Source organism: Thermobia domestica, chromosome 2 (assembly GCF_964235325.1).
Source record: "Thermobia domestica chromosome 2, izTheDome1.hap1.1, whole genome shotgun sequence".
NCBI lineage: Eukaryota > Metazoa > Arthropoda > Insecta > Zygentoma > Lepismatidae > Thermobia > Thermobia domestica.
Window position 1 is genome coordinate 291521196 of NC_137455.1, and position 25609 is coordinate 291546804.

The 25609-nt window shown below is 35.1% G+C and overlaps 1 protein-coding gene across 3 annotated transcripts in view; it reads left to right on the plus strand.

The window, feature by feature from the left end:
* Positions 1-25609, plus strand: part of LOC145678572 (telomerase protein component 1-like) — a 556234-nt gene that overhangs the window by 399855 nt on the left and 130770 nt on the right. For all 3 annotated transcript variants that reach the window (XM_081748879.1, XM_081748878.1, XM_081748880.1), the window contains exons 17-21: positions 5480-5656; positions 12763-13005; positions 16306-16540; positions 21230-21412; positions 23246-23542. In XM_081748879.1, the coding sequence (XP_081605005.1) occupies positions 5480-5656; positions 12763-13005; positions 16306-16540; positions 21230-21412; positions 23246-23542 (1135 nt within the window). The remainder of the gene's footprint in view (positions 1-5479; positions 5657-12762; positions 13006-16305; positions 16541-21229; positions 21413-23245; positions 23543-25609) is intronic.

The window sequence follows — 25609 nt, forward strand, 5'->3', positions numbered from 1 at the left end:
TGTACAATAGCTATTGAGATCTAGGTTGAAGATGATGTCCCAATACGGGATAACCTTTATAGGCCGTATCACCTATTGCAATAGAGGAAATAGACCATTACATAAAAACACCCTGCGACCCAAGGGCACCAATTTCTCTGTAAATTGGGGGGGGGGGGGCATTCAGATGCAGAAGGCATATATATGAAGATTTTAAGACGAAGTGCACTCAAATCATGCCAAATATTGTATATTCATAAATACAATAGGGGGGCCTACGTGAGCTTTGGGGGGGGGGGCAGGATCGGCACCCTTGCTGCGACCTACGACCATCCTAACTACCACAGTGTCATGACGTACATCGTTGTAAAACTTATAGAACGCAGATTCCAACGATGTAACATTTCTTCCCATTTTGCCTACCGACTAGAAGAAGAAGAAGAAGAAATTTTTAAAAATCACAAAAAAACTCGATTTTTTTCGAAAATATTTAATCTCTGGCAACGCTTTGTGTACAGAAGCACAACAAAAATTCGTTATTACATACGTTACACATTTGTGTGTAAGATGTACAACAGCCACTGAGATCTAGGCCGAGAAAGGTGTCCCAATATGGGATACATTTTAGGGCTGTATCACTGATTTTAATGGAGGAAATAGACCATTGTATATAAGAACGTCCTGCGACCTACGACCATTCTAACTACCACAGTGTCATGACGTACATCATTGTAAAGCTTATAGAACGCAGGTTTCAAGTATGTAGAATTGATTCCTATTTGAACTACCGGATAGAAGAAGAAGAAAGTTGAAAAATTACAATGAAGTTATTTATTTATCGATTTATTTATTATTGAAAAATTATAATTGCTGTATACGCATGCTGTATCACGGATTTCACTGGAGGAAGTATACCATTGTATGAGAACACTATGCAATGTAATAGTTGTCTTCATTTGTTCCAACTGGAAAATTGACTAATAGAAATGGAATATGGGCCTTAACAACCTAACCAACAACTAAGAGTGCATTGTTCCACTATAGTGAATTTGCCAATATGGGTACCACATTTGCTAATACTTGATATCATTATATGGTAAGGATTGTTCAATATTTGGAACCTTATTCTTGATATCAATTGAAAGAAAACTCTTAAACAAGTTTATATTACAATATTTTTTCCATGGTACACACTACAGTTTTATATCCAGTACAGTCTTCAATAGTTTTCATGTGTTAGAGCTTACTTACATTAAAATGAATATATGATACACAACTTAATATATTTGCATTATGTTGAATATAAGAATTACATGTACGAGTATAATATGTATACAACTATGTTAAGTTCTGCTACATGAAACTGTAAATGAACTAACCAATGTTTAACACTGATAAATTTAAATTTTCAAAGCTAATTAACATACTTGGGAATGTGTCATAAGCAGCTATAGCAGATACATATATTTTCGCTTATAATATCACTTTTATCTCAATCATCATCCATGTCAACTTTCGCAGAATTACAACAACTTGTACCTCTACAATGAGTACAATCATTTGTATATATCATTCCTTGCCTTCTGCACACGCAATGTAAGGTATCACATTGTATTATTATTGCGCATTGCATCCGCATTTCACAAATTTTAATAAATAATTGGGTGCTGGAGATTGAGCCATCTTCACTGGTGTCAGATGTTCGTCACGTAATTCCCATCCTCAGGTACATTTCATTACCCATCCACTGTTGAACCTGATGATACACTCGTTGACTATGAAATTTGCATGCAACTATTAGGTGAGGCAGTCCTTCCGGTTTCGCCTAAACTGTTGATTTTGTCGCCCTTGATGTGAACATTCGGAACCACATTTCGTTTAGTGTATCTCCTGAATTCCCAACGTAAAGGTATACCATAGTTTCGTAACTGCAATGTGAACTTCTTTCTATTTCTCAGCTGTCTTGAAATCAGTAGAATGTTTCTTAAATATCTCATTCCTCTTTAACAGTTTGATAGAGTCACATTTCACTAGGTCGTACGGTTTTGATGTTTCATCGCACCCTAACATAGCATGCGCGAAAAGAATGTGAGAGCAAACTTCTTCATCAAGTTTTTGCTTATTTTTTTTAATGTCATAGAAAATCTTTGTTTTCGCAGTTCGCTTTGTCTCCGGGCAGAGAAAAAATATCATGACACTCATTATTAAAGTGATGTATTAACAGAACCAGGAGATCAGTGTGATCACCTATAATGGCCGTAAGATACTTGCGTGCTAATGCAACACCTTCCATGAGGATCATGACCCATTATCAATGACATGCTGCACATCTTCAGACAAACTTACTTCGATTTTTATTTGCTCACGTATGACTTCAGCAAGTTAAGACTTTCCAAAATCTCTCATATTCCAGCTTCTATTAAATAATGAAGGAGTATAAGTGCAGAGCTCGTAAGAAAACACTTCTTTCAAATCAAAACCAGTTGTTTGAGCACAGAGTAACAGGCATTGGAATAGTAGTTCAGGCTCAATGACAAAAGTGATACATCATCAAAGCCATATGGCCTACGAAAATGTGGCACTATCAAAATGTTAAAGAGGAATGAGATGATTTAGAAACATGCTGCTGATTTCAAGACACCTGAAAAATCGAAAGAAGAAGTTAACATTACTGGTCATGAAACTATGGTCTACCTTTGTGTTGGAAATTCAAGAGATACACTAAACGAAATATAGTTTTGAATGTTCACATCAAGGGCGACAAAATCAACAGTTCGGGTGAAACCCGAAGGACTGCCTCTCCCAATAGATGCATACAAATTTCATAGTCAATGAGTGTATCATCAGATTCAACAGTGGATGGGTAATGAAATGTACCTAAGGATGGGAATTGCGTTACGAACATCTGACACCAGTGAAGATGGTTCAGTCACCAGCACCCAATTATTTATTGAAATTTGTGAAATATGTATGCAATGCGCAAAAGTAATACAATGTGATACCCTACATTGCGTGTACAGATGGCAAAGAAGGATATGTACAAATAATTGTACTGATTGTAGAGGTACAAGTTATTGCAATTCTGTGGAAGTTGACATAGATAATGATTGAGATAAAAGTGATATTATAAGTGAAGATATATATCTGCTATAGCTGCTTATGACACATTCCCAAGTATGTTAATTAACTTTGAAAATTTAAATATATTAGTGTTAAACATTGGTTAGTTCATTTACAGTTTCATGTAGCAGAACTTAACATAGTTGTATACACATTATACTCGTACATGTAATTCTTATATTCAACATAATGCATATATATTAAGTTGTGTAGCATATATTCATTTTAATGTAAGTAACCTCTAACACATGGAAACTATTGAAGACTGTACTGGATATAAAACTGTAGTGTGTACCATGGAAAAAATATTGTAATAAATATATATATATATATATATAAACTTGTTTAAAGAGTTTTCTTTCAATTGATATAAAGAATAAGGTTCCAAATATTGAACAATCCTCACCATATAATGATATCAAGCATTAGGAAATGTGGCGAATTCACCATAGTGGATCAATGCACTCTCGGAGAGTGGTAGACTTTTCAACACCGTTTCGTTAAGGTATTTTTTCACTACAAATTCAACACTAAATCATACATTACAATAAGTTCGCTGTTTTTTTTTAATGCCTAAATTTGTTAGGTTGTTGAGGCCCATATTCCATCCACTTCTATTAGTCAATTTTCTAGTTGGAACAAATGAAGACAACTGTTACATTGCATAGTGTTCTCATACAATGGTATACTTCCTCCAGTGAAATCCGTGATACAGCATGCGTATACAGCAATTATAATTTTTCAATAATAAATAAATCGATAAATAATAACTTCTTTGTAATTTTTCAAATTTCTTCTTCTTCTTCTTCTATGTGGTAGGTCAAATAGGGAATGTACATTCTTTAAGCTTTACAGAAATGTAATACTCATTTCTCTATGTTAATTAGGAGGGGCACAGGAGGCGCATAAGTTAAACTTTGTGAATAGTAGTAGCGCGTAGCGGCCATGTTGGAAAATTCTCCATAGCGGCTTTACCCCACCTCGGTGAGTGGTAGACTTTTCGCCATTGTTTTCCTCAGGTACTTTTCCATAAAAACCCGTTAACAGAAATTGTATTGCGATTTGTTCCCGGTTCAACAACAATTTGCCTAGTCTAATGAATCTCTTTGTCATTCCTCACAACATCAGTACATGTCCCTTTACAGACTCAAGTAAAAGACGCCTTGATAAAAATCGGCAGGGTGTATCCTAAAGGGAGATTTCTTCGATTATTTTTTCAATATCTCGCACCGTTTTCAAGATTTAAGCCTACAGTACTTCCGGTTGGAGTTTTTTATTCATGTATGATCAGTGTTTTCTTTCTTCTTGTATGCAGTATATAATAAGCAAATACATTACACGCACAATTAATTATAATGTCAGTAATATATGGTGATCATTGGGCAAAACACTCCAAACAATAAAGATTCATCTTACATTGGAGAAATGGTTATCCTTCGTTTTTCATTATCATTTGGCCATGAAACAAATGCCTGAGAGATATACAACCCGTATATATAAATATGTAGTTTTAAAATGTATAACTCGTAGGATACGATGTTTTATTTTTTTAAAATTTCAACACTTCAGTTTACCCCTAAAAAATGTATTAAAGAAATAATGGCTATGTTTTTCAATTAGAACTGAAATATTCAATTAGAACTGAACAATCTGCACAAAATTTGCAATCGATCAGTGAAAACGGCACCTTTCTAGAGTTTGTGGTTTCCGATATTTCATTGTCAAAAGAAGTGACCACAAACATATAAACATTTCTTGACCACAAACATATAAATCTAGCATTTTAACACATAAAATTAAAAAATGCATTTACATAGCAGCCCCGCAGATAGCGATCGTCAGGTAAACAAGTAATAGCGTATGTAGCGATATCTGTTATCGTGACTATTATTAGGAATTAGCATCACACTGAGATGTTTACGTTTATAATTTGAAATTCTCATTGTGCACCTTTGTCACTCTACAGCCAGCACTACATATCTCTTACACAGAATTGTATTACACTCTAGGATATTAACATTATTTACAGACAGACTTGTTTTTGTATTATAAATAGAATAAGTAGTTTACTGCTACCAAACTTGATTATAATTAAAAAAGAAAAATATTAGATAATATCTATCCATATGCAACAACTGAATTACCGTTTTAGCTACAAGATTTGGGTTGTTATAATCAATCCATTATTACAACCTTGATCTCACTCAAATTAAAGAAGTCATCCTTTTTTCCGATAACGTAGAGAATCAAACACTAGGACTTGAGGAAGTAAACTGACACTAATTTCAAATATCTGTTAGGTTTTTCATACTATGCTATTGCATTTCTTAAGGTGTAGAGTAGTTATATACTATTTACTTATACAATATTCTCTTTTCAGATGGAGAACCATACGTGTCTTTATTTCATCTACCTTTCGTGATATGCATGGTGAACGCGATCTTCTTATCCAGTACTTATTTCCAGAACTGCAGAAACGAGCTCAACGCTTGTACATAACCCTGAAGGAAGTCGATCTTCGGTGGGGTGTTACCGAGAATGACGCTGTAAATAATAGGTATGAGATATCAACTGAGAATTTTCAAGCAAGTGCTAATTTTTACTAAGAAAGAAAAAAATGCTATAGTCTTTTCTGAACACCTACTACAGAAACTGCTATGCTTCTATGTTTTTTGAACAAGACGTGTTCATAACTTGTGTTCTTACTTGTGTTGTTCTACCTTTTATTAAGGATGTGCAAAGTTATTGCTCGATATATATATATATATATATATATATATATATATATATATATATATATATATATATATATATAATTTTGAAAGTTGGTAAGTTAAGCTGCATTTCATTTATTCTTTAATGTTTATTGTCAAGAATTATTTACTTAATCATGAAAATAGCGTATTATTTTCTACAAAGTATGAAAACTGCTTCGTTTGTACTATATTCTGTATATTATTTGTTTTAACTGAATAGCTCCAGATAAACCAACAAATGTCAGCAATTATTACTTCGAAATGATATATATATATATATATATATATATATATATATATATATATATATATACAGTGGCGGGGCGAGCGGTGCCTCCGCCGCGGGCCGCACTTTGTGGGGGCCCCCGGATGGTAGGTAAAAAAATAATTACTAAAGAAACTTGTTAGCGTGAGGTACAAGGGCCGTCAAGGTTTATAATTCACAGCTTCCCTAAAAGTAAAAGTAAATATTGATTAATTGTCAATCAATATTACACCAAATAACAGATGAAACAACAAATCATCTGTCTAATAAAACTAGTCAGTGCCGGATTTCCGTATAAGCTAAACAACATATAGGTTAAGGCCTCACTCTCTTGGAGACCTGCAAAAAAAATTAAAGAAAAACTGAATGTAGATTAAAAATAAATAAAGTAACAGTTTTATTATCTTGTGGGTTCCCAAAGAAATTTAAAGGAAAAGCTGAATGTAGGTGAAAAAATAATAATACAAACGTTTCACTCTCTTGGGGACCCCAAAAAATTAAAGAAAAAAGTTGAATATAGGTGAAAAATAAGTAAAATCAGTTTCACTCTGTTGGGGCCCGAAATAAATTCAAAGGAAAAAATGTATGTGATTAAAATATGAATAAAATAAAAATTTCACTCTGTTCAATTACTTCAGAGAAATTTAAAGGAAAAATCTGAGTGTAGATTAAAATATAGTAAAAGAAAAATTGAAGTGTTGTCTACATTCTGCTAGCTTACTTCCTGAAATATCACTATTTATTTAGTTATCAGTTCAAGGGAAGGGCAAAAACAAGTGATGAACGTACATAAAGCTTTATAAATATAACCAAGAAAGTTATGTCGCTTTTGTGGACGTCTGTATTCAAATGGCCCTCATAAGGTGAGTTGAATTCAAATAAAGATAAGGCGAAGTTCAGTTGTTTGTGTGGGGTATATCCAACACACTACCTGGTTGTGGCAGTTCAGTTATACCCTGAACTTGCGTAAGGACAGAGTAAACATGGGACCTCCACATAGCGTCGTAAGAGCGTATATGCTGTACGAGTTCAAACAGAAGTCAAACGCCGCTGTAGCGAGGTGGAAGAGGCCTTTGGTGAGGGTGTCGTGACTACGTGGACAGAACAGCGATGGTTTAACAAGTTTAAGGACTGTGACTAAACACTCGAAGACGCACCACGTGCCGGAAGACCAACACATCTACAAAATGAAGATCTTCAGGCAGCAATTGAGACGAAGAGTGGCCAGACATGTAAGGAACTGGGACTACACTTCAGTGTGAGTAGAGAAACCATTCGGCAGCACCTCCATCAACTTAGGAAGCACTACAAGTTGGGTCGATAGATCCCACATGATTTGACTCTGGGCCAGAAGGCAACGCGAGCAGACACCTGTGTTTCTTTGCTGTCTCGTCTGAGGAAGGAGCTATTTCTGGACAGGATGTTGACGTGTGATAAGAAGTGGGTCCTGTACGAAGCTCCAGGGCGCCGTCGTCATTGGTTAGCATTCCATGAACCGGTTCCAAAACAGCCGAAACCAGCACTTCAGTGGTCCAGTGGACCAGTAGTCCTCCTGTGTGTTGCTGGACTGCTCGCGGCATCGTGCATCGGGAAATGCTACCAGCTGGTCAAAGCATCAATGCAACTGTACTGTCAGCAGTTGAGCAGTGTTCAAGAAAAACTCAAAACTCTGGAGAAAGCACTTCCGAATCGCAAAGGTTTTCTCCTTGTTACAGGACAACGCTAAGCTACACGTGGCTAGGATGACCCAGGACACCATTCTACGCCTTGGATGGAAAACACTATTGCATCCGCCACAGTCCCTGGATATTGGATCATCCGATTATTGCTTGTTCCATTCCTTGGACAATCATTAGAGGACGCAGTTCAAATCCCTAGTAGAGGTGCAAAATGCACTTGATACTTTCTTCGCTTCATGGCGCGATAGAATCCATGGCCTTTCAGAACATTGGCAGAAGGTCATCGGTGGTGATGGGGACTATTTTTGATTTTCCAGGTACGTCTTAGGTGACATATCGATGTTCAGTGTAGTTGGTGAAAAAGTGACAGAACTTTCTCGGTTACCTTTACGGTACTAGCATTCTGATCCTAACTAAAAGCTCTTTGGTGCAGACGCTATAGTTGCTGATTCGCTTGTTTTTCTTCTGTCTTTTTTATTTTGTCCTTTACAAGTCGAATTTTCAGCGAGCGAAACTCTTTTGCTTAGCTGGTTTCTCCTTTTTTGCTCTTGTTTCTTGGCGTACAAATTTACATTTCAGCTCACAAATTTAGAGTGAATAAGATGTTCAATAAGAAAACAAGTGTTCAAATGTTCAAAAGAAAAAAACGTGAATTATGTTATATTGCTTCCTTCTATATTTAGATAGAAATAAAATAAAATTATTTTCTTACTTTGCCAACATTGTGCAGCAGCTAAATGATGAGAGCGAGGAAAGGTTAAAAGCATGTTTGTTGCTCTGATTTGGCTTTGTTCTAACCGAATGACCTAGATGGCATAGAATTGTTTATATATAATCCGTTCACTAAGGTGTGCTTAGAAACCTAAAGAACAACTTGACTTTTCCCCACAAGGTATACTGAAATATGTATTTTCAATGGGGCTTGAAGCTTACAAAAGTTTGGCAACCGCTTTTCAGATTGTGATAACACTACCCGTATCTGTCGCATCATTTGAAAGGTCTTTCAACAAAATGAAGCTGATAAGACCATACTTACGCTCCACTACGAGTCAAGAAAGTCACGAATCTGGACATTCTTTCTATCGATAATGGAATAGCATCTACTTTGGATTTTGATAATTTAGTTGATACTTTCGCAGCTACTAAAGCAAGGAAGGTAGCATTCTGAATGCTGGCGGAACACAGGCTAATAAGGTAGTGGAAATATTGCCAAAAGCAGTTTCGCGTTTCAACTTAAGACAATAAAAGTACAAAAGTACCAAAAGAATAATAAAAAGCCATCAAGATCTGTCAGTTGACTGGTGATGGGTGGTAATGAAACATAATCCAAACATTAAAATTTTCCGGGCTACGACCATCGTCACGCAAGTGCTTTCTTATCATTTTTACCATGTACTCACTTTTTCATCCATGTAATATCAGTCATGATTTTCTTTGCAATAGTTTATTCACATACAGAATTACTTTGTGGCATAAGCAGCAATTTTTAGCACTTTGCTCTCCTGAGATATTACGCCCTAAAAATGGCATCAAAATCACAAACTTCAAATTTCGGACCCCTATAAATCTACGGTGCCAGTAGTATCATAGCTGTGGATATTTCTACAGACTCTTTACATGCAATAGTATTCAGCACAAAGCTTATGAACTCCCCCCCCCCACACACACACACACACTTTATGCCATTCCAAAATACAGCCCCTTTAAAAGTGTAATTTTCTGATGATTTCATGTATTGGTTTGCAACTCTGCATATTTATTTAGACGCAAAAGTTTATATTCTCCGTGTACCTCAGTCTTTACTGTAAACATTCGGTTTTGTTTGGTGTTTGTCTAATTCGTACGTATTGAGCTACTGTAATTTTCGTGAACGCTTGCAAATGCAAAATTTAGCACTCAACCGACAACAAAGATGCCCGCCATTTAGGAACACTTGTATATACGACAACGTGAATGATGTTATTGACCTTCTCATACACAAAGGTCATCACATTCAAATTTTTATAATTTACGAAGATGGTGGAGCAATCTCCTCTGAACCACTTCGTATGGATTGCCCCAACTCTGATATCTCGTGATCAATACAGACTATACGAGAGAGCACGGTGACTAACTGATAGAGCATTCTCCTCTGCTGTGAAGTCTTTGGTTCAATTCCCGCCCACGCGAATTTGTGACTGATAACATCATGTCCGGGGTTTTTTCGAGGTTCTCCCGTTTTCTCTCATATTTTTATTACACCAATTCTTTCGTAATTACTAACGTTCGTTAATCGTCGCTCTTATTTAATCTGAAGGTCATAATGTGGACCATAAAACTAGAAATTCCCTTTCATTTGCAATACGCACTCATAGCAAATTCTTAAATTTATAATCTGTTACGTCCTAGTACACATTTCCTTCCCGTTAATACACTTCTTTTCTCAACATACACATACACAACATACACATAACAACATACACATAAGTTAAAGAACATTAAAAGTTCATTCGAGTTTGTGCGCGAAAACTTTGTATGCAAATCGTTAACTACTCAGCCCTTTGTGCACAGTAACCAAGGCTATATTGGAAGAAAATGGTGAAAATATTGGAAAAAAATTATCAATAAATAATGAAATTGAAAGGAAATTTTCTAGTTTTACGTCCTACAGTTATGCTTTTAGTTTATACTAAAGAAAGCGAATAATTAATGAAAATGAATGATTATGAAAGAGCCCACGGACACGATATTCTCCACTAATTAAGAAATAAATAAAAAGAATACAGGGTAATTCAATCTTACTTCATCCACTGTAAAGTTTAGAATTTCAGGAGGAGAAATTCTCAGTATTCTTTTCCCTCGTCTTCCAAAAGTAATCTTGATGGTAATATGTGCATGTTCTGTAGAATAACAGATTAGTGTATTTTTATTTATTTTTAATGGAAATCATACTGTGAACATTTTTGTGTACCAGAAAATATTAAATAACTTTTTAAATTAGAAATTCTGTCAAAACTTCATCGAAGAGATCCCGTCGAGATGCCCAGAAAATATTGCAACAATGAAGAAACAGTATTTATTTAGTTAATTGTTAGTGTAATGAAGTTTTTATACTTTGGTACGTCTGTTACATATTTGACATAATCCTAACACCTGTATGCATAAATGTCTCTCTTGACTTATGGCAAAGGCAATTATTAGGTACTGATATTTAGGTTTTTATAGAAGCAATTTTAGTCCCTTATAAGTACGAAATATGATAGCTTATTAATTACTAAACTTAGTTTAATATTTTATATAACATTATAGAATGAATTCTAAGTAGATGATATTATAGAATGAGTCAAGAGAAACTTTCTTAATTTTCTGAACTTAACTTTTTGCAATTCAGTGACCAATAGACAATGACCAAGAAGAAAGAAAATCTTAAACATTGTGGACCACTTTATATAACTTTTCAACACTAGCACAGAGTTCACATTTTAGTCCCTGCAGACAAAGATGTACTGCAGAACCACTGCTACTCCTTTTCTTTAACATCATTACTTTTTTCCTCACTAGTTATAAATAGACCATACATATAGTATGCGGCAAAGCAAACAGTACTGAAATCACATCATTGACATTTATTTATTTATTTACTTTTGTACAACATAACGAAACATAAGAAATGTCAAATGGATGTCAACTAAATGTTACTCAACATAGATTGTAAATTTAACAGGACTCACGCCTGTACAACATGTGTTCAAAATGTTGATCATTACGTCACATACATTCTTCTTAACAATCGATGAACATGTTAGTGAACACGGGTTGCTGGAACGACAAAACAAATGACCGAGTCTTCTCTCTATCGCCAGAAGAGTGGTAGGGGTTATCCGTTCGGAAAATTGCTTCCTTCAGCATACTCCATATGTAGGCATTTAGAGCCGTGAGGTCAGGGAAGTGGGAAGGATAGGAAAATCGGTTCCATGGGAAAATCAAACGATGTCCAAATTCTTGTGGGCAGAAGGGCAAGTGATCTCTTCCAGTGTGGGCAGTTGCTCCGTCTTGCTGCATCTACCGTTTTGATGCGGAAAAACCACGTAAATCATGCAAGAATGGGTCAATAATCAACTGTCGATTGATGTAGCGATCAAGGTACCCATGGCTTTCACAATATGTTCCCATATGCCATTACTAAATCATATGTTGCTGATGAAATCTTCATCTTCGTATGCCATAATTACACCCCAGAGCAATACAGTAGGCGCGCTCATCTTCTCCAGTGAGACGCTGCCCCACACCGTATGAGAGGAAATAGTGCTCGACAACAAACACTTTCTCTGTTGTGAGTAACATTATCTTTAGTACTATTTGTTTTGCCACATACTGTCTTATTGTCTTATTTCTGTGTGAAATCGAGACGTTTTGCTACATGTATTTAAGAGGAAAGAAAAAAATAGTTTGTATTATTGTTTTTAAAGTTTTTAGGTTCCATTTAGCCTTTTTAGCTTCAGTAGGATTCATATGTTGGGACCAAGTGAAATAAAACGGAAAAGTATGGGGAAAGTTTTTCATACGACCCAGGAAAGGTAAACGTAGATTAAAACCTGGAGAGTAAGTTAAATATACGCCTTCTTTTGACAACACAAGACGATTGGGATCATGTGGTATAGGGAATCTTTAGAGACAAAAATCATATGACTTGTTAAAGTAGTTTAAATTAGCATAGTCTGAGATTAATTGTGCTCAATCATTAAAGGTTTTTATAACTAGATATTTTAAATAAATGTAAACTTCATTATGTACTCTCTAGTAGAGTTAATGACATTACTTTTGTAGCAATTGTTTAGATTAAAAGAAATAAATCTTAACTCCAAATCTGTATCATTATAAGTTAAGCTTATGCGAAATTTGTGTGTTATTTGTAGCTCTTGTAATCATAACATAATTTTCTTCATCATGTTTATTTGAGCTCAAATCTTTTTTATTTTTTCAGACTTTTGGATATCTGCTTACGTGAAGTAGATAAGTGCCAGTTATTTCTTGGAATTCTTGGAGAACGGTATGGATGGATTCCTGAAAATTACAATGTAGACTCAGATTCTCAGTTTGAGTGGCTAGAGGAGTATCCACCTGGAGCATCGATTATGGAACTGGAAATGCAGTTTGCTGCACTATTGAATCCTGAGGCTGCTAGAGATAGAGCCTTCTTCTATTTCAGGGATCCTGCGTTAATGCAGTAAGTGCTGTTGCGTTCCTTCGAGTTTCTTGCTATTTCATATTTGTTAAAAGCCAAGAATGTGGAAGTTTTTCAGGATGCATCCCGTGATCCATATAACTAAACTCAATACTTCTTGGCGCTACGGTCCACAAAGGACTGTGACCAGCTAGACATCTTTTTAGTTGCGTAATGTATGATTAGCACGTCAACTCTCTTCAACATTATTTCCAGTATTGTGAACTGGAATTTCCTATCTCTTAATTCAAGCAACATCCTAATTGTCTCACGACGCTGAGTAATCATCGAGGAGGTTTTTATTGATATTCGAACTCGGGATTACGAGCACGTTAACCATTTGCTGAATGGGAGCACACGTCGAAGAGAAGCGAGGTTTGTGTATCCGTCTGTCCGTAACTGTCACACAATTCAAAACTGCTAGAGTTGTTAGTGATTTCTTTATTAAGAAGAGAAATCCTTTTTCTTTTTTCCCTAAATAAGAGGTATTTTATTGATGAAAAGAGGCAATAGCAGTTTTCTGAGGGGATGAAAAAGGTTTTAACAATTTTATTTTAAATCATATTTTCATAAATCAAAATGAATGTTAGTTGTTGTTTTTGCTGTTTTGTTGATGTGTTCAGCGTACCTTTTTTAGCACTGAGACTATAACAAATTGATTGATTGAATTAGAGCTTAACGTCCCTTTTAACATCGAGATTATATGAAACTTGGACATACAATTTAAGGTGGAATCCGATCCACAGTAATGTGTTCAAGTTCTTTTAATATTTTCCCAACGGAAGTCGAACCCAGGACCTCACGCATTAAAAGCGCGCGCGTTAATTGCTACACGAGCAAAAAGACTTCGAGAGTATATGAGACGTGAACCTACAAGTTAAAGTGGACTCCGAACCTCCGTAATGCGATCAATGGTCTCCGACCGGGAATCAGACCCGGGACCACGTGCTAGTCACTACTCCATTTGGGGAAGGTAGGGAATAGTGAATGCTATGAGTGACCATGATTGTGACATTGTCTTCCATGGGGAAGGCCTCGTACATAGTTAAGCATTTAAACTAGTTATCATTTAAGAAAGTTAGTGTGCAGTTGATTTATTTCAAGTAGAAAATAGCAAATCGAGATTGGTTATATAGTACTTTTGTAAATTTATGTACTATGTCAAATGGGTTTGCGTAATCGGAAGTAGTTGCTAAAATAAGAAATTGGCCTCATGTCCATAAATTAAAAGATTTTTGGTGTCTAATAGAAATTTTTGTGGCACTTTGATGGTTTAAATAAAATGTAGTATGGAACTCCAGACATAACGCGAGAAAATTTTCAACTTGTTAGCGACGCGATCACCATCCATGACCCAGATAAGTTTTCTTGAGATGGTCAGTGTGGGAGCAGATGTTCAGTGGAGTGTTTCTGATGGCGTGCTTCGTGCATTCAACTCATAGCCGAGTAGTAGGCACATTCGTTGGGATCTGAAAACTCTACATTCGCTAGTCCACTTGTAGGATTACACAGAGAACAGACCTGGATGATATTACGTGTGATGGAACTAACGGCAAGTTAAAGCCTTCCAAAGTAAGTGACACGTGGGTAGGGAATTAATATCGCGAGTAACATCATTTTGCGTTCAGAAAAATCCCAGAGGACATTATGTGTCATTCGATGATCTGTCTCTAAATGCCCGAAAATACTTGAACACCACTACATCTATACTGTCTAGAAATCTAGGAATAGCCTCTGGGATACATGTCTCGCGATAGACTATGTATTGTCAGCTTTCAATAGTGCTGTGTGTGGAACACATCAGTGAGATGGATTTACTTCGTACAACGTCAGCACCAGGTACGCCTAACGTGGTGTACTCCCCATCGAGCTAAAATCCAGAACAGTGATGTAGTGTATTTTTCACAGACGTGTCATGTTTAACCTGAAACTGATTATCGGAATCTGTTCATCTCACATACTAAGTTGGATTGTAGAGGTCGATTGTGTCACTTACCTGGTTGAAACTTACGTCAGAGATTCTTGGCCATATTGTGGTACATAAACCACCGCAGGATACACAAACCAGCGCGTTCTTCAATTAATATGATTGTTTTAGTTGAGCTTCTCAATTAAACAGAACACATTTCATCAGAGGAAATTAAAAATAATTTTTTCGGTTGCTGACACAAAGAAAGTCGTTACTATCTTATTTTATAGTTATATTTAATACTTAGGTCAGACCTCTATATTTCTAGACTTAGGCCAGAACATCACCCTATGAAAATTATAGTATATTAATAGTTATGACTTGCTTTTTGTTGAAATATCAGAATTACTTAAGTAAAAGATCAATACTTACCAAAAGTCACTGTCAGAAAGTCAATGGTTCTTATCAGTTGAGTATCGATGACTACTAAAAGCGAGATATTTTAAATATCTCACGAAATATATTAACTTACGTTTTCGAACGAAACCGAGACATTTGAAGTCCTTAGAGAGAGAGATGATGTAAACCCGGGACGTCTTGGGAGCCCTAACCTAGGCACTATTTTCGTCTCAGATAATGACAAAAAATTAAATGGTGTATAATATTAAATAATAAAATAGTTATTACTGTTAATGCATTTTAAAAAAAAAGTTTTGCTTCGTTCTGCTATCGTTTCCTTACCCTACTGAAAGAAATCGTGTGGCAATGTTTTTCTGAATTTAAAGGACTGAATCTCATCCAAGATGGCTCCTATTTGCAGTTTTTAAAATTTCAGTGTTGCCATACATAGGAATATTGTTAGATCTTGCAGCTAATAAACAATTTCCTAACTTCATTCTTACGGAAATTTTGTTCCCGAATTATAGTGGAAAATGCAGTGTGTCAAATTTTATTTATTTATTTATTTTTTTTTTTTCCTGATATAATCCCATTACTTACCTAAGCTTCCTTTTTTTTAAAGTTTAATTTTGGGTCCAAATGTTCTAATGAAATAAAATTCATTTCTAATGAAATAAAATTCATAGAATAATCATTCTAAAATGAAGTCGTCTTACGTAAAATGTTTAATATTTGTAATGAGATGCTTAGATTCACGTACTTGTTTGGGCAATCCTGAAACCGCTAGATTTTTATCTTTGGAATTCCTGATATGTTTTTGTATTCTGATATCGATATTTCTTTTTGCTATCCATAATCACACCTCATAAATATCTGAATTAACCTTAACCTTAAACGTATTAGTGTTTAAACCTGGACATATTAATGTATTCTGTGGTGGTATACTGAGATTATTCTTATGTAAATATTATTATGATTACGCTTTTTGTTCACAGAGAAATTCCAGAGGACGTATTGTCAGATTTCGAAGCTGAGACAGAGGAAAGTAAGTTTCGAATGGATAGGTTGAAGAATGAAATACGGCAAAGTGGCTTAGAAGTTTTTGATGGTTATCCTGCTCAATATGGGGGAATAATAAATGGAAAACCAATCACTTCCGGTCTAGATGAATTTGGAACAAGAGTCATCAACAATATTTGGAATGCTTTGGAAACGTTATATCCTGTTGAGGTGAGTGTTCGGGTAATAAGTATATACATCTATGTGATCAATACCTGGATTGTTTCTATCCCCTTCCTTAATAATACGTAATCGTATTCCTGCACCCTACAGCGACTGCACAGTTGCATACATCGCAAAGACATCATGAATAAAATTATGCGTCCTTAAGTGCAAACGAGCGCAACAGAATGATTCTGTTAATAGAAGTCTTAAATTGCTCAACTAGTCTTAAATTCCCATAACGCAAGGCCATCTTGGAAGGCCGTAACACTGATCGAAATATTAATATGTTGGAAAGAGCTATTCGTGAAAATCTTCATACTAAAGTGCTACTCTCCGATTAGGAGTGCTTTTCAAAGTTATAGGCAGTGCTATGACTGTCTAGAAGAGAGGTCGAGCAGCTACTTACAACCCTTATATTGGTCCTAAGAATGCAAAGCGAGCGACAACTAAAATGGTTTAATGATGGGCTCTACTTGACCATAGTATGCCATTAGGTGATAAATCACGTATTTTCGTATGAAAGTTCTATAGGGTGTGTTGGTTTAACGATTAATGATATGTATTGTCATATGATTGGTTAGATGGTTTAGAGCAGGGTTTCTCGACCTGGGGGTCGGGAAGATAAGCGGAAGAGAGTAATATAATTAGAATCTAATACTGGAAAACATTTTAAAATATTATTTTGAAGTTTGTTCTTGAAGGCATATTTTTATACATACTGTTAAGAACAACAAAAAATAAATCTATTAAACACTTTCAACAGGTGCAGATTGTTTCAAAATCAACTTAAATAAAAGAGGTACGACATGAAACTAATGAGAACTGCAGATTGAAATACCAGAAAAATACAAATGCAACAAAACCTGTATATTGAAATACAATTAAAATTAAAAGCTAATGAGATACCTGAGGTGATTTCAATACTGCGGCAATGTCCGGTTCATTCTTCCTGATGCAAATTATAAAGTCATTTTCAACTGATAAGCGATTTCTTGTCTTTGTTTTAATGCTTACCATGGAAGAAAAACAATTTTTGCACAGATACGATCTAGCAAAGTCCAAGTCCGAGTTTTCTTTAACCAAAATTAGGAATCACTTTTTTTTTTTTTTTTTTTTTTATCTTATGACCCAAAATTAAGGGAGTTATGAAGTTTTAAATTTTTCAAACGGCCTCCATTTTGAAATATTATGACGAGTCGAAGGCCAGGCTATCCACTAGGCCAACAGGGAAGATGTATCGTTATATATTGTACTTAACAATGAAAGTGTCGTTACTATGTATGTTTGTTCTATATAGCATGGATTCATCCTACATGTTCCACTGCACGAAATTTTAAATGAGCAAGAACACAGGATGTTCTGAACAATTCCATGTTTTCTTTGTTTTAGAATAGTTCAGAACACACAATTTAGAAACGACTGTGCGGATATGTTTTTCTGACATGTTTGAACGAGTTGACTAGCCTGCACAAAGTCTAGATTTCAGTTCCACCGAATATCACTAGTTTTCAGATTGGAGCTCTTCTGAGAGAATGGAAGCTCATTATTTGGGAAATATTTCAGAGGTTTGGAGCTCTTCTGAAAGAATGGAAACGCATTCTGCCTAATAGTTGTTAGTTCGCCGAGGATAGTCTTAACATTAGTTTGTGGTAAGTTCAGGATGGCTTTGTTCATGTAGACCTCTTCTAAGTTCTGTGTGAAGAGCAGATATTATTTGCATATGCTGTTAATAATAAAATGTGCAATATCTGATGAATGTAACAATTCCGAAACTTCCTCCAAAACCTGACATTACCTCCTGTAAGTATCTTTTAGACTCTCAAAAATACAGGCCGATTTCTGCTGTGTATGTACCAACGCATTAGCTTTAGAATTAATAAGGACAACATGTGGACCTGACAGTTTGTTATGTCTGGAAAGAAAACGCCTCAGTGCGTTGCACGTGCTCTCAAATGGCATTTTGAGATGCACGAGCTTAGCTTTGTGTTTAGATCTTGAAACTTGATCACCTGTAACATGCAACTTTTCTAGAAGGTTTGACATCTTTTTGGAAGATCTTTATTTCTTACCTGTATCCCCTTTTCTGTTCTTGTATCTTTTTCTAATTCTCTCATAGTGTAGCGATTAGTTCACGAATATTATACTTATATGTTTCGTTGGAATAGCGAGAGAAAATAATGTCCGATGTAGTACTACAAAATAGGAAACTGAATTGGACTTGCTTTGCGCTTGGCCAGAAAGTGAATAAGACAAATATTGTGTGGAATTAGTTTATTGTGATTTATGTTTAGAAGTTAAAGTTCACTGTCTGGAGATATATATATATATATATATATATATATATATATATATATATATATATATATATATATATATATATATTTAACAAATTTTGTAAGTTAACTGAGAGATATTATGGAATTGATATAGGTGATAAAAATGACTAAATAAATGCGAAGTTATCTACTCTTTGTAGTAGTGATGAACCTATAGATGCTAGTAATATTGAAAGAGAAATAATATGTGATAATGTGGATCATCATCGAAAATTACAATATAAATTTCATCGTTTTTGGGTGACGAATCGCCAGCCAATCTGAGTTCTATAAAACGCGTGGTTGCTATTAGTCTGTTACCTCGGTAATCTCTTTGATCTTAAGTATTGAGGACTGGAAAATAAACATGGGTTTTGGAAATATACAGTTATTTAAAAGAGGTGCATGATTTTAACCGTAAAAACTGTAGTCGGGCTCAGTTTTGAGAGTTGATGCCGTTTGACATGGGAAGGAATAATCTTCAGCATCATTGAGTAGAATATATAAGATATTTAAGAAATAATCTATGTAAATTATGAAACGCGGCAGTTTTCAAATCTGGAGGATTGCATATCTAATTGAAAATCGAAACTACGTTGTCAGCGGCTAAGCAGGTAAAATTTACTATCGAAAGTTTAGTAATGTTTTACAACAGAAAGGCGTGAAAGTCTGAAACAACTCTGTATGGCACATGCGCAAAACCAGTTACCAGCTTAGACAACCAAAAAAATAATAGTTTTACAATTTAATTTTACTTTTTTTTTCTGTTGTCTCTTTCTATATATAAATGTATAGACTGATAGAAACACATTTAAAAATATCCCATTGCATCCAGCCGACTCGAACGAAATTTAGACAGCAGAAATTTTTATCCGTATAATATGTGCTAATATTAGTTGGAATATTACAACATAGCGAACCGTAGAGAGAAGACAGATATCAGGGTCTGTAGAGGGCATGCATCTAATACTTAGAAGGTCGTGGGACAACACGACGAGTGTAGTTGTGTGTGCCAATCCCAGTAATATCAGAATGATGCGAGCATACACCTATTTTGTAATTGTGATTTCAGGCGTGACTGTACAATGCGTCTGCGAGAGGCTGGATGAGTGTGCAGAATTTCCGCCCGCATGGTCGTGAACCATCAGTACTGTGCAAAATGAGAGGCGGAGGGTTTTCTACAGTAGACATTCCCGCCCTTCTTTCCTTTTCCTCTGCGCTGTACAGGGCCAAAGTAATCATTCGGGCTGTATTAGCTCGCAGTGCGCAATCGTATTGATAGCAGATCTACGTTTCCTCATTCCTTTATCATGCGTAGCCTTGACAACTGCTCATCGGCGACGACGTTTTCGTTATTCTGAGGAGCAATTGCAGTGGTGAGGCCAGTGAAAGGGGGGTGATGTTCAGCTATAAGAGACATTTCTGTCTCTGGCACAGTGACAGCTGTGTGCATGTTAGTGGACGTGCAGATAAGCTGACAATTCAGTTTGTGTTACTCGCCATACATAATCTACAGCTGGTATTCTGGCATGGGGAAAGGGAGTAGAAGATGGGCAAGAAGCTACACATTCTGTTCCCCTCTGGTCATCATTCAGAGGAATATGAATGGTGCATCGTGCATTTGTGATGTTGTCAATGCCGTCTTTAGGTGGACAATTCGCGGGACCCGTCTTCTAGCAGAATAACGCGTCTCCTGTATCACTAGGTCAATTTAGCGTGTTATACTCGGTATATCCTTTCTACCCGGGCCTGCTAGATCTCAGGGCGTAAACCCTATGAAGCATATGTGCGATATAGTGGGATGTCACCTTACCGTTAGCTGATCTCCGGTCACAGCCATCATTCGCTAAGCGAAGATTTAACAACGAGTGGGGATATCGAACTCGACAAATATTCAGCATCTGCACACGTGCTGAGTACTCTTTATTTTTTTTATATATTACCTTATAAAATCTTCGGGATGTCTCATGGACGGCGTATTTGGCTCACTGCTACCCATCATCACGTTTTTAAGCGAGATGAGTGAATTTCTACTGGGTGTTCTTACATGCGTTTTCATCAATGTGTGTGTATGTATAATATAATAACTGAAATAGTAGGTTTTAGGAATTTGTGTGGACTTTTATTTCGTCACTTAGTTCATCACTGCTGAAACTGCTGGATAAAATTTATAAATAGCTTTCGAATTGGAATTTGCTGCACAGAAAGCAAATATTAAGGAAAAGAAAATAGAAAATTTCTAGCACGTAGCAATATATACGGCATAATATTAAATATATTATTTCAAGAGGTTAATTTATTAAGTTACTTCATAGTCGTCAAAATAATAGGAATTCTCATGTTGTAGAGAGTAATCTGACGATATTTGTCTTTATTGTAGGATGTTGCCGTTGATGAACACACTCATGAGATGCTGCAACATCATCTATTCGCTGAGAAGGTGCAGAATAACTTTGTGGAAAGGGAAGATATTGCGAAAGAAGCTCTAAAGTCAATTAAGAAGATAACTGGTTCAATGGTACTCGTTACTGGGAACAGTGGATCTGGAAAAACAGGATTACTTGTAGGTTTCGGTATATTTCCTATTTTAAAATTCTCATATTAACAACAAAACAACTAATTCTAAGTTTAATACTAGAATTTGAAATACAAATTTAACAATTTTCATTCTTTGTTTGTTTTAACCAACTAGACAGTATCTTTCTTCACAGGGTCGGACTGGCTACTAGTTGGCCGCGACGTCTGACATATTTTGTGCGCATGGAATTCTCAATCCTCCCTCAACCACCATTACTCTAACCGCCCGCTGTTTTCCCACAATAAAAGCACACTATTATTATCTTAGATAAAGCACACTATTCTTTAGTAGCCACACCGTACACTATACCTTAAAGATCATAATATAATATCAGGGTATATGTTACGTAACAGTGCTTATGAGAATAACACAGACAGATTTATAATTTCAGCATTCTAGACAGTTTGATGAAACTAGTCGCATTATCATCTATTGCCTTGTCATAATCGAAATGAAAATCTTCTACGTAAAACAAACAGAATCAGAACATGATCTCAGATCTCTTTCTGTTGGGTTTCAAATTGTTATTTTTCCTGGGCCAAGAAACTACTCTCGAGAATTTTCTTGTCAGGCCACGACACTTTCGGCTCCCTTTTATATTCCGTGATAGGAAGCGTGTTGGATTTCACTATTGTTTTTGCTTGCACCAACATGACTCTGAAGGTGGCATGGCCCATTCTTACTTTATAGGGGGACGTGAGTCGCAACAAAATTTTAAAGAAACGCTCAAAGAGCTTGATGTATGGAGATTGCTGCCGTGACCGTTCACAAGAATATTAATTGTCGCACAAGTCTTCCACATTCTTTTCTCTTCCTCCTGACCTCCTCTCTATATTAAAATTTTGATTTGGCCCCTGTCTGGGCAGCGATCGCCGCCTAGCCACCTGGGCCAGTCCGGGCCTGTTGCTTCATACTGTTCTCCGTTTATTATATATATATATATATATATATATATATATATATATATATATATATATATATCAGATAATATTGCCATATACTAACTGTACCATCGTATAGAGGACACCCCTCTCCCCCATTAAAAAGTATCTATAAATAAATGCCTGGAAAGGAATTGTTTCAGTTACAGGACGCTGAAAATGTAATAAATAATTTTAAAGCAACTCTGCTCGAAAAGTAGTTCAGGAAATTATACAGGAACTAGCATGAGTAAAATCATACAGTTCCTGTACAATAGTTATTATTAAAGAAACGTTGATACCCAGAAGTCTTTTCAAGTGAAAATAAAAGTAAATTGGCTTCCGTCTTCCAGATAATATTTATTAACGTATTGATGATATGACATTGATGCTGGATGTTCAGTATTCTCTCATCCGCATGTGACAGAGTTTGTTTGTGAGTTTTTGTTGGTACTAACGTACTTGTTCAGTAATTTGGCTATATGAAGTGTGTACCTACGGAACCTAGTGCAATGTTGCTACAGAAAGGGAAACACACGTGCTCTGAAAACACTATATTTTGTTGCATTATCATGAACTCTCATTTCAGACCTTACTACAAAGCACAAAATGTAAATATACACGAAATGATATCTTTATTTCATCATTATTGTCTTTTAGATCAATCAGTGTGTGTAAAATATTGAGTGAAACATTCGTATTACATTTCGTTTTCATAATTAATGTTAGAAATTATTTATCATCGAACTGATATTGTAGATGGTAATTAGGGTTGTTCTATATACATGTTGCATGAAATAGTTTATTTACTATTAACTTACAAATGTCGACACATATTATTATTGTCCCATCTTGTTTTTAGTCGACTATTTTTGTGTGTTATTTATATATTTTACAGAGCCATCTGTACCTGAAAGTGAAACAAACGTGCAACTTCCCTGTTGTGTCGTACTTTGTTGGAGCAACACCGTTGTCTGCCAATCCTGAATATTTCGTCCGTTGCCTTTTGACAGAAATAGCAGATAAATGTGGAATAGACGACTGGATACAAGATGAGAAGTCAAATGCTGTTGCAAAATTGAAATCACTGTTGGAAAAGGCAGGACGAGTAGCGATCTTCATTGATGGGCTGGATCAGTTGAATGAAATGCAGTCCCAGTTTTTGGAATATCTTTTTCCTGACGAAATACCTCAGGTATGAAAATGAATTTTATATCTCGTTACTTCGTAGAAAAAAAATCTGGGATGTGTGAATATTCGTGACTTTTACTAATTAATATTTAGTAGTTGACTGTAGTTGAACTGTTTCACTCTCGTTTGATTTTCGTGGAAGATACAACATACACAATGTTACTATTCTTCTTCATAACAATTTCATTTATATTTAATGAAGATAATATTGGCAGTTAAAGATCGAGATCTTTCATTGAAGTATTTAGCCTGTATATATTTTGTTTATATTATTTAACTGATTATAGTGCTATATTATCAGTACCAAAAATTTAACCACGAGTTGATCAAAATATTCGAAGTTTGGACAAAAATAAAGAAAGAAGAAGAAAAAAAGAAACATTCGATTAGATATTTAACCCTAATGATAATCAACAAACTTCTCAATCCTTTATTCTGTGCGTCACGCGAATTCCCAATGATAGAGTCACACCAAAGATATTACCTGCGTTATCGCTTTCCTGGATATTCTGACCTAATAGGTGTCGCTATCGGGCGCCATGCCCTAGCTTGCCCGCTTACGATGATGTGTTATCATTTCTTTACTCAATGATTTAAATGAATACAGTGTTGTGTATACGAAATCCCACAATGATTGCATAAATATTGTATGGAATTTGTGGTGTTGATGGCACACTAAAATAATAATAATAATAATAATAATAATAATAATAATAATAATGTTTATTTCTGTGCCATGAACAGCCTAACGGCAAAAATACAGCACTTTATCAGGCAAGATAAACATATATTACATACAATGTAAGCTTCGTACTAAAACAATAAAACATAATAACAAAATAAAGTAAAATAATATCGGATTAATAATTCCTTGTCAAATTAATACCTTTTTTTTAGTATCAAAATAGTCGTCATAAATAGTCAAAATAATATTTGTCAAGCTCTAAAATTCATGCTTTTATACTGATAAAAATAAATTAAACTAAATTAAAAGAATTGGTCAATCTTCTTAAAATTACAGATTTCGGATTCAAAGAAACTACTGTTGATATATTTCTTGTATTATACATTGGTACCCTTATACCTATATTATGCAAGCAATATTCACTATGATAGCTATTGTCTAGTAGTTTCTTAATAAAATCTCTTTCAATAACTTTTCTCCTGTCGCTCAGTGCCTGCAATCCCCAAAATTGACACCAGTATTCATAACTACGTGAGTAGTAATCTCTATTCATTTTATAGCAGAGTAACCTAATAAAACATTTTTGTACTGATTCAATTTTGTTTGCCAATGTTATACCTATACTATTCCAAATAACTACACCGAACTCTAATTTTGATCTTGCAAGCATCTTGTATAAATATACATATGAACTGGCATTTCTAAACTCAGGCCATTGTTTGAAAATAAACCCTATTATTCTTCTAGTTCCTTGGATTGTATCATTTATATGATAGGTAAATTTCATGTTTCTGTCAAACACTATACCCAAATCTTAAATAATAATAATAATAATAATAATAATAATAATAATAATAATAATAATAATAATAATAATAATTAGCTAAACTTGCGCTCTCTACACAGCGCATCATTCACATATGAGCATGAATCTCCTTGTCATTCCTCACAACATCTGTACATATTCCTTTAAGACACAAGTGAAAAACATCTTGATAAAAATCGGCAAGAGATACCATAAAGGGGAGATATATTGACTATTTTTTCAATATCTCGCAGTGTTTGCAAGATTGAGTTGGTTGGAATTTTGTAATTCATGTATGATCAGGGTTTTCTTTCTTCTTACATGCAGTATGTAATAAGCAATTATACTATCTATGATGATATATGGTGTTATTGATGTATGGTCAGTGATATATGGTATTAATTGGTCAAAACACTTCAAACAATTAGAGATTCATGTTAGACTGGAAAAATGGATATTCTTCGTTTTTATCATTTGGCTATGAAATAAGTGCCTGAGAGATATACAACCCCCTGTATACAACTATATGGTATTGGAATGTATAACTTTGTAGGATATGATGCTTTACTTTTTTTTAAATT